This window comes from Rutilus rutilus (genome assembly GCF_951802725.1).
Source record: "Rutilus rutilus genome assembly, chromosome: 22".
In the NCBI taxonomy this organism is placed as follows: domain Eukaryota; kingdom Metazoa; phylum Chordata; class Actinopteri; order Cypriniformes; family Leuciscidae; genus Rutilus; species Rutilus rutilus.
The window spans coordinates 32285193-32295587 of record NC_140227.1 but is presented as its reverse complement, the minus strand read 5'-3'; the positions used below and the strand labels follow the sequence as shown (position 1 = coordinate 32295587).

Below are 10395 nucleotides of genomic sequence, written 5' to 3'. Positions count from 1 at the left end.
ATCACTCTATCTATCCTTCTATCTATCCTTCTATCACTCTATCCATTACTCTATCCTTCTATCACTCTATCCATTACTCTATCCTTCTATCGCTCTATCTATCCTTCTATCACTCTATCTATCCTTCTATCACTCTATCCATTACTCTATCTATCCTTCTATCACTCTATCTATCCTTCTATCACTCTATCCATTACTCTATCCTTCTATCACTCTATCTATCCTTCTATCACTCTATCTATCCTTCTATCACTCTATCCATTACTCTATCTATCCTTCTATCACTCTATCTATCCTTCTATCACTCTATCTATCCTTCTATCACTCTATCCATTACTCTATCTATCCTTCTATCACTCTATCTATCCTTCTATCACTCTATCCATTACTCTATCTATCCTTCTATCACTCTATCTATCCTTCTATCACTCTATCCATTACTCTATCCTTCTATCACTCTATCTATCCTTCTATCACTCTATCCATTACTCTATCCTTCTATCACTCTATCTATCCTTCTATCACTCTATCCATTACTCTATCTATCCTTCTATCGCTCTATCTATCCTTCTATCACTCTATCCATTACTCTATCTATCCTTCTATCACTCTATCCATTACTCTATCTATCCTTCTATCACTCTATCTATCCTTCTATCACTCTATCCATTACTCTATCTATCCTTCTATCACTCTATCCATTACTCTATCTATCCATTACTCTATCTATCCTTCTATCGGTCTATGCGCAGCTTTATTAATATTCAAGAGATGCTGTGTCACAATCCACTGAAAATAATCTATGAAACAAAACATCAAACTAGTCAAATGTTCATAGGCATGACTAACGTGTGTTCCTCGTCACACTCAGATGTGTGTGTGAAGCACAGGCGAGAGATGTCCTCGTCACACTCAGATCAGATGTGTGTGTGAAGCACAGGCGAGAGATGTCCTCCTGTTATCGTCACACTCAGATCAGATGTGTGTGTGAAGCACAGGCGAGAGATGTCCTCGTCACACTCAGATCAGATGTGTGTGTGAAGCACAGGCGAGAGATGTCCTCGTCACACTCAGATCAGATGTGTGTGTGAAGCACAGGCGAGAGATGTCCTCGTCACACTCAGATCAGATGTGTGTGTGAAGCACAGGCGAGAGATGTCCTCCTGTTATCGTCACACTCAGATCAGTTGTGTGTGTGAAGCACAGGCGAGAGATGTCCTCCTGTTATCGTCACACTCAGATCAGATGTGTGTGTGAAGCACAGGCGAGAGATGTCCTCCTGTTATCGTCACACTCAGATCAGATGTGTGTGTGAAGCACAGGCGAGAGATGTCCTCCTGTTATCGTCACACTCAGATCAGATGTGTGTGTGAAGCACAGGCGAGAGATGTCCTCCTGTTATCGTCACACTCAGATCAGATGTGTGTGTGAAGCACAGGCGAGAGATGTCCTCCTGTTATCGTCACACTCAGATCAGATGTGTGTGTGAAGCACAGGCGAGAGATGTCCTCCTGTTATCGTCACACTCAGATCAGATGTGTGTGTGAAGCACAGGCGAGAGATGTCCTCCTGTTATCGTCACACTCAGATCAGATGTGTGTGTGAAGCACAGGCGAGAGATGTCCTCCTGTTATCGTCACACTCAGATCAGATGTGTGTGTGAAGCACAGGCGAGAGATGTCCTCCTGTTATCGTCACTCTTCTACACACAGGCGGACACATTAATAGCTCAATAATCCTCATTACCAAAACAAGACAGGCTGTGCTCGTATGAAGTGAATTCACTTCTAAATCTGTAACTGCCCACAGGTGAAGCACTGAGGTCATCTCAAACAGCAAGAGCGCCACCTGCAGGCCACGGCTCATCACAGCTGCTGCACTTCTACAGGATCAAACTAGTCAACACGGTTTAAAACACTCTCCTGGATCATTTTTCAAAACTCAGTTCTCTAAACATCTTCAAAACACTTCATTTGCAAGTCGTCCTTCCATGATTCATGACTTTTGATAATATTTCATTTTTAGATTTTAACATGGCATTACTGTATAATTGTAGCAGATTGTGGTCATATTCAGTTTTGAACTCAAGTTTAACCATTTTGAAAACTGTAAATGTGCAAGTTGGCCTGCAGGTACAGCTGTGGTTGTGTTTGAGAAATTCATGCAATTTGAAAGTAGGAATCATTCAATGCATTTTTTGCCAAAACAATGGAAAATTCAGTGTTTAGCTAAAACTGAAGACTAGTCCACATGGATTTGTTGGAATCACTGTGCAAAGGGCTTGCAATAAAAGTGACCTTAAGTTTTGCTTTTAAATCTTTAATGGCAATGAAACAGCTTTATAAATACATTTCCTTGCTTAAACAATACTTCAAAAAAAAAAAAAAAAATGCAAGTGCAACGTGTTAAACACCAAACATGAACAATATCATTTATTTTTTTAAATCACCACATGATTAACCAATGAAAGATTGACCATTTTATTTCTCAGGCATATTTGAGGACACCTCTGCAGAACATGAGTGAACGGAAGTCTCCCTCTAGCGACCGATGCACGAATTACAGAATTTATTACAGACAATTAAAACATACATTAGAACGATAAGTAAATCTAAATACCTAAAAAGTTAACACTATATACAAAGACTTAAATATCTCACAGTTCAGTGAAGTAAATGAACAAGCCCCCATCTGCACTCATCACCGGTTGTTATAAGCCTGGCAGTGTCCAAACATCTCCTGAGAGGCGTAGGTCATGTACAGAAAACCATCCTCATCTTTATGGTCCTTGTAGAGCTGAGCCATGGTCAGAGACATGCTGGCGATGCCGGAGTTGTTGATCAGCAGGTAAAACGCTTGATTGGGCATCAGGGTCATTCGATTCCTGAGAAAAATCAAATCAGACATGAGGAAAAACCAGTCTATGGGAAAAGCCCACACCGTGAGAAAGTCCTTAAATCCAGCCAGGTGACGATCAGCTGACGCCTCGAGCGAGTCACTGCAGTGTGGGAACTCTGAGCCATGGAATAATATCCATCTACTACCATAGCACATTACATAATCATATAAACTTAGGTACTTTTTTTTTACATATATAAAGCCAAAAAGCTAAAGCTGCTTTAAAACTATACATTCGCGCCTTTTGAAACTATAGTTTCGCGCGCCTATGGTGACCGTTATTTTCTGAGGTAATTTTAAACACAAAACGCGCCAACAGTCAGACTCAGACATTAGCGGTATTATAAGAAGTGCTACACAAATAAACGTGAATTGAATTTCTAAGAGATATAGACAGAATCATAAGTTTTAACATTTGAGTAAAGAACGAAAGTTGTGAAGGGTTTTCCCTCACCTGATGATGGTGACGAACTGTGTCATAGTGAGTTCTTGCGGGACGAGGAACTTTGTCTTATCCAGAGGCGGTAAGTACTTCTCTCTTTGATATCGCTCAATAATCACCTGAAATACACATTATTTAACGCAAAAAGCCAGTAATAGATAAACTAGCTATATACACACACATACAGATGGGCTTTTCCTACCGGGATTTTAGTTGGAAATTTAGTTCTGATTCCAGCCACCTCGTGTTTCCTCGTAGCTGGTTGGTAATCAACATTAGAAAAAACAAAGACAACATTTGATTTTGACAGTATGTCAACAGATCGTCTAATGCTTGTATGATATAAAGACACATACCTAAACTCTTCCTCTGTTTGAACGGTTTGGGATGTTGAGTTGTTTCAAACGGAGGCATGTTGTATCGCTCCACTGACCTGTGCGCGTATTAATTACTGGCGAAGCGCACTAACACTAATTAAATAGTGCGCCGGCTGTGACGTCACGGGTCACGCACGCTGCCGCTTTACCACCTTCAATCCACTATTAAATCAAGAGTTTAAAATAATAATAAAAATACAAACTGTTGTTGTTTCCAGTTGTTGAGTATTTTTGTCTACACTAATAAGGATATAGTTATTGAGTTGTTTTAATATAAGTCTTTGTGTCTACACACTAATAAGGATGAAGATACACATTCCTCAAGCGTTGCAGGTAAATGAGGGTCTGAATGGATCTTTGTGTTGTTCACGGGTTTGACCTTCTCAGGGTGTGTTTAAAACAGAGGTTAGTATTGTAGTGTTGTAAACAGTTTGTGCATGACATGATCACTTCAACAAATGAATCCATTGTGAAAATATGACACCAGCATTTGGTTGACTCTCAGTTATGTAATGTTAATAACATGCATTTTATATTACCTGCCTTCTTTCATTTAATTATTGTGCTGGTGTTCATTTGCATATGGCTTATTTTATTCGTAGTAAAATTGTGTTTAAAATCTCCAAATCTGTATTTGCATTAGTATTTATTTTCCTTGTGTGCTTATAGCCTTAGGGGATTGCTAACCGCTATCAATAAACAAAAACTCTGAAACTAGCACTGAGAAGGTTTGGCGGAAAAAAGAATAACACGCATCCGAACTACAAGTCCCAGCATGCTCAGTGCACTCGTCTCTGATTGGCTACTCACAGTGCAAATTGTTTGTTCTGTCCAATCAGAGTGTTTCGTGCTCGCAGCGATCTGTTGACCTGCTTGTGGGCGTGAAACGAGCGGAAACCAGCGTTGAGAAGTGCGAGTCATTTGAACGAATCGGTTCGTTCGAACGTTTTGTTCTTTTGAGGCATATTCAGACATGCGCGCATTTATCATGGACTTTGTTGTTTGATGAATATTTGGTTAAATATTTGCATAAATTTAGTGTATTTATTGGAAGTTATTTTATCCCCAGTTATGTTTTTGATAGCCTACATTTCCTACATGCTCAAAATATATGTTGTGTTTGTTTTCACCTTACATTTATGGGTAATCATTTTTAAAAATGTTTTCTAATTCTTATATAAATATCATAGAAGTAGCCTTTACATGAACTGCAGGTTTATTATTAAAACAATAAAAAAAATGTTTTACTTAAAATAAACTTAAACTGAAAAAAAAGAAGTATTATATTTCAGATAATTGCCACAACATTTCTCATTTAGTTTAACTTGATGTACTAAATATATAGTAAATATATAAACTAAAATATAAAGTAGGCTATACCTCAGATTATGCTAACATACATAAATCAGTTTCAATTAAAATAAAATGTGATAAAAAAGTATATAAATTATATAATAAAAAATATCAAATCAATTTATTTATATAGCACTTTTTCAAACAAATCAATGCAGTTTAAAGTGCTTTACAGGCAAGAACAAGCAAAATAGGCTACACAATAAATAACCAAGCACTAAACCATGAGATTTTAATGTTCAGTATTATAAGACATTACAAGAAAGCCAGGGTAAAATGTTTTTAATTTCCATTTAATTTAGATGTCACTAAAATAATCAATCAATAACTAACTTTATCTGGACGATAACTTTATTCTAGATCTGCTGTAAAGCCTAAACACTCTCTGTTACTGTAATCTCCTGTTATCACTGTAAAGCTGCTGAGAAACACTCTATATTGTAAAAGCGCTGTATAAATGAAGGCGACTTGACTTAAAATATACACTTTTACATCTATTCATATTCAAGCTAAGAACTGAATCGTTCAGTTTAAAGTGCTTTACAGGAAAGAACAAGCAAACGACATAATAAATAAACAATTAACAATAAAAGTTCTAGAATCATGAGATTTGAATGTTCTGTATCATAAGACATTAAAAGGGATAAAAATGTCTTAATGTACATTTAAATTAGATGTCACTAAAATATACGCTTATACATCTATTCAACTTCAAGCTAAAAACTGAAACGTTCAAATCCACGTTATTAGTAAAGCTGCTATTTCTTCATTCCACTTTGCGGCTCGGTTCTACGCGATCGGTTCAGCGAATCGGTTCAAAAGAAAGATTCATTCGCGAATCGAATACAACTAGCGGAAACGTCATGAAGTGACAGCAGCAGCTCGCGGTGAGTGAGCCCGTTTCCCTTCGAGCTCCGAGGCGGATATTTCAGCGAGCGATCGGACGAAATCTAGTGTCCGTGTGGTCGATCAGACCTCCGATTCCCGGCCTGGCCATGGACGAGCAGGCGGGCCCCGGTGTGTTCTTCAACAACAACAACAACTCGGTCCTTCCCGGAGCGAAAGCGCCTCAGCCGGGCGACGGCGGGGACACGGCCCGCGCTCAGTACAGTATTCCGGGGATCTTACACTTTCTCCAGCACGAGTGGGCCCGTTTCGAGGTGGAACGAGCCCAATGGGAGGTGGAACGGGCTGAACTGCAGGTAACGCGCCTTTTGCGACCGTTATTATTTTCTGAGGTGTTTTGAACGCTCTCCGCCAAAAGTCTCAATCAGACATTTGTGGGCTTGTTTTTCTCTCGCGCGCGCTGACGTTAGACACGCACGCGCGCGCGCTCACACACACAACCCTGCACATATTCAACGCAGCAGCACAAAAACTTGAGTTTCTCTCCTAAATCCATTGTATTACATTCAGAATCAAAAACAGAGTATTCAGAAACGAACAGAGAAAATATTATCTCTTAATTTTTGCTGTAAAAAAATATGGCCAGGACATGTTCTTGACAGGAATTCTGCACATTTTTTACATTCCTGTCTTCCACTGAGATTTTAAACAACCTTCATGTTGAGTAATTCTAAATGTAGCCTTTTCATCCTACAATTAAGTTATATGTTGCATAAAGAAGCCTGTTTGTAGCACCATTAAGATATTTTTGCATTATAGCATCATATGTATGACACAATATTCGTGTGTGTGTGTATATATATGTGTGTGTGTGTGTATATATATATGTGTGTGTGTGTGTGTGTGTGTGTGTGTGAACAGCATCATTTTCAGGATTTAGGCCTAACACCGTAACAATGAATCTTCATAAAGAGAATTACAAACCTAAAATGAAAGCGTTCAACATTAACTGTCTTGAAAGTAATGTCACATTGCAGAAATCTTCATGGCCCTAAAATCAAGCCTCTGGTGTGACATGTTGATGTTTCTGTGAGTTTGTTCCTGTGATTTCTCGTCATGACATCACAGTAGGAGTGCAGTTACATCATCAGTCTGTCACCATCCGCCTGCATCATCTGCATATCTGAGTGATGCTTTGAGACAGTGTATCATCACAACTACAAGGAAGTCCTTAAACGCTAAACAACTCTTTTGTCTGGCTAGTGTCTATCTAGTGTAGACTATCTAGTGTAGACTGTCTGGCTAGTGTCTATCTAGTGTAGACTGTCTGACTGTGACTATACAGTGTAGACTCTCTGACTGTGACTATACAGTGTAGACTCTCTGACTGTGACTATACAGTGTAGACTCTCTGACTGTAACTATACAGTGTAGACTCTCTGACTGTGACTATACAGTGTAGACTCTCTGACTGTGACTATACAGTGTAGACTCTCTGACTGTAACTATACAGTGTAGACTCTCTGACTGTGACTATACAGTGTAGACTCTCTGACTGTGACTATACAGTGTAGACTCTGACTGTGACTATACAGTGTAGACTGTCTGACTGTGACTATATAGTGTAGACTGTCTGGCTAGTGTCTATCTAGTGTAGACTGTCTGACTGTGACTATACAGTGTAGACTCTGACTGTGACTATACAGTGTAGACTGTCTGACTGTGACTATCTAGTGTGGACTATCGAGTGTAGACTGTCTGACTGTGACTATACAGTGTGGACTCTCTGACTGTGACTATACAGTGTAGACTGTCTGACTGTGACTATACAGTGTAGACTGTCTGGCTGTGACTATACAGTGTAGACTCTCTGACTGTGACTACAGTGTAGACTGTCTGACTGTGACTATACAGTGTAGACTGTCTGACTGTGACTATACAGTGTAGACTGTCTGGCTGTGACTATACAGTGTAGACTGTCTGACTGTGACTATACAGTGTAGACTGTCTGGCTGTGACTATACAGTGTAGACTCTCTGACTGTGACTACAGTGTAGACTCTCTGACTGTGACTATACAGTGTAGACTGTCTGACTGTGACTATACAGTGTAGACTCTCTGACTGTGACTATACAGTGTAGACTCTCTGACTGTGACTATACAGTGTAGACTCTCTGACTGACTATACAGTGTAGACTCTCTGACTGTGACTATACAGTGTAGACTCTCTGACTGTGACTATACAGTGTAGACTGACTGTGACTATACAGTGTAGACTCTCTGACTGACTATACAGTGTAGACTCTCTGACTGTGACTATACAGTGTAGACTGTCTGACTGTGACTATACAGTGTAGACTGTCTGACTGTGACTATACAGTGTAGACTGTCTGACTGTGACTATACAGTGTAGACTCTCTGACTGACTATACAGTGTAGACTGTCTGACTGTGACTATACAGTGTAGACTCTCTGACTGTGACTATACAGTGTAGACTCTCTGACTGTGACTATACAGTGTAGACTCTCTGACTGTGACTATACAGTGTAGACTCTCTGACTGTGACTATACAGTGTAGACCAGTGGTTCCCAATTCCAGTCCTCGTGACCCACTGCTCTGCACATTTTGTATGTCTCCCTTATTTAACACACCTGAACCAGATCATCAGCTCATTAGGAGAGACTCCATGAACTGAACTGAGTGTGTCAGATAAGAGAGACCTACAAAATGTGCAGAGCAGTGGGTCACGAGGACTGGAATTGGGAACCACTGGTGTAGACTGTCTGGCTGTGACTATATAGTGTAGACTATATAGTGTGGACTGTCTGTTCTTGATCTCCAGCAGTCGAGTCTGATCTTCTGTTCGATGTCCTGCTTCACCTCCTGTAAGCTCATGACACACACACACACACACACACACACTTCTCTGTGATTGAGATGAGATATTTACACCTAAAGGGCAGCGATTGATTAATGAATGCTTCGGGAATGTGTTTGGCATTTATGGGTCGTTTCCCCCGGACGTCCGAACAGTCGCTCCATGTTTTATTATGCATGTTGAATGAAGGACAAACCAGGAAGTGTGAGGAGAGAATACTCACTTTCAGTCGTCAGATCAGCACTGGGTATATGAAATGATTGTTGATTGTGGTTTTGATACCGTAAAACAATAGAACAAATGTACACGTGACCATTGAATGAGTTTTACAGGTATTTAAATGCATCAATCTGATGGGTTTTGTTTTGTTAGGCCTGTTTGCATTCCCTCAAAACAAGTTAAGATGTAACTAGCTGTTAATACCTCACCATAGAGCTGCACTGTAATGATTTATATAATAATCATGATTGCTTTTCTCAAAAATCCTAATTACGATTATTAATCATTCTTTACATTTCATTAGAATTACTGCACTTTCATGTGAGCACAAAGAAAACATCACCTCGAGGTTTATTATCTGACCTTATCTCATAAGCTACATTATATAAACTGGTTAAAGCTTCTCTCTAAAGCTAAAACAGTGAAATTCCTAACATTAATTACAATAATTCCAAGTTGTATTCATGTATTTTAATATTTAAACCAACAAAAATTACTTTGTGGCTGCTGAACAAATGCAATTATACAACCTCTGAGCGACAATACGAACGCAAACACCGTATAACCGAGATTCATGCTTGGATATAATGCAAATAGCGCAGACGATTTTGCTTAAATAAACAAGAGAAGCAGAAATCACGATTAAAGCGGTAAAATTTTCTTGTATTATAAAAATATTCTGTATCTTTCCGAGCTCAAAACTTCCTCATTAGTCCAAAAACAGATTTTATTGAATTACTCGTTTCGGATTTGTCACATTATGACATCATAGTGCAACGAAAGAAGATCGACGCCCACTTCTGCATCATCGCCTCTTTAGCCCCGCCCACCGACGCTTTGAAGTGCCAAGTTGAGGAAAAACACAGTCTTTGCTTTGCCCTCCGTGTGATCCTAACGATCCTAACATTAAGAAAGTGTGGATGAACTTTATTTTTAAACAAAGTTCCAGATTGTGTCAGTGAGAAACTCTCCATTTTCCTGCCGATTCAGTTTTAAACAAGACCCTGTGTGACGCAGGCTCTTCAGAGAGTCTGAAAACAACAGTTATTGAATCTGACAGTGAGTAACAGTGTTTTTACCATGTGTTGCTAATGCTTTATCTGACACAGATTGTTTGATATGTACTCACTTTACTCAAAAATGATGAACGATGAATATAAGAATGACATAATTTGTTCTTTCATAATTTGTTTACATGAAACACCATTTAAAGTTTTGTAACTTCAAGTATTTAAACTGTATTTGCCACAACCAAGCATGTGTAATTGTTTCAACTATGTACACCTTTCTGTAGCATCTTCGTTTAAACACTAATATAATGTAATAACTACCTCGAAACTACATAAGCGTCATTCCATGTCAAATCATCCAAGTTTTGGA

At 39.1% G+C, this 10395-nt stretch overlaps 2 protein-coding genes and 1 long non-coding RNA gene across 5 annotated transcripts in view; 2 read left to right on the top strand and 1 right to left on the bottom strand.

Annotated features, from left to right (window-relative positions):
* The window catches only part of LOC311282182, a 35118-nt gene extending 32826 nt beyond the window's left edge, over positions 1-2292 (top strand). For both annotated transcript variants that reach the window (XR_014625889.1, XR_014625890.1), the window contains exon 3: positions 1810-2292. This is a non-coding gene — a long non-coding RNA (uncharacterized lncRNA). The remainder of the gene's footprint in view (positions 1-1809) is intronic.
* Positions 1816-3819, bottom strand: map1lc3c (microtubule-associated protein 1 light chain 3 gamma). 2 transcript variants are annotated; one of them, XM_084395817.1, is made up of 4 exons: positions 3697-3819; positions 3543-3598; positions 3353-3459; positions 1816-2884 (listed from the first exon to the last, which is right to left on the bottom strand). In XM_084395817.1, the coding sequence occupies exons 1-4, from the start codon at positions 3752-3754 to the stop codon at positions 2701-2703; spliced, it is 405 nt and encodes a 134-aa protein (XP_084251943.1). In that variant the 5' UTR covers positions 3755-3819; the 3' UTR covers positions 1816-2700. The 2 variants fall into 2 exon arrangements, with proteins under 2 accessions (XP_084251943.1, XP_084251942.1); XM_084395816.1 differs by having other exon boundaries at positions 3543-3611; positions 3698-3784.
* A 2110-nt stretch (positions 3820-5929) lies between these two features.
* strn (striatin, calmodulin binding protein) overlaps positions 5930-10395 on the top strand; it is a 45789-nt gene continuing 41323 nt past the window's right edge. Inside the window, exon 1 of the mRNA XM_084396046.1 lies at positions 5930-6272. Coding sequence (XP_084252172.1) covers positions 6066-6272 — 207 coding nt within the window. The 5' untranslated portion in view covers positions 5930-6065. The remainder of the gene's footprint in view (positions 6273-10395) is intronic.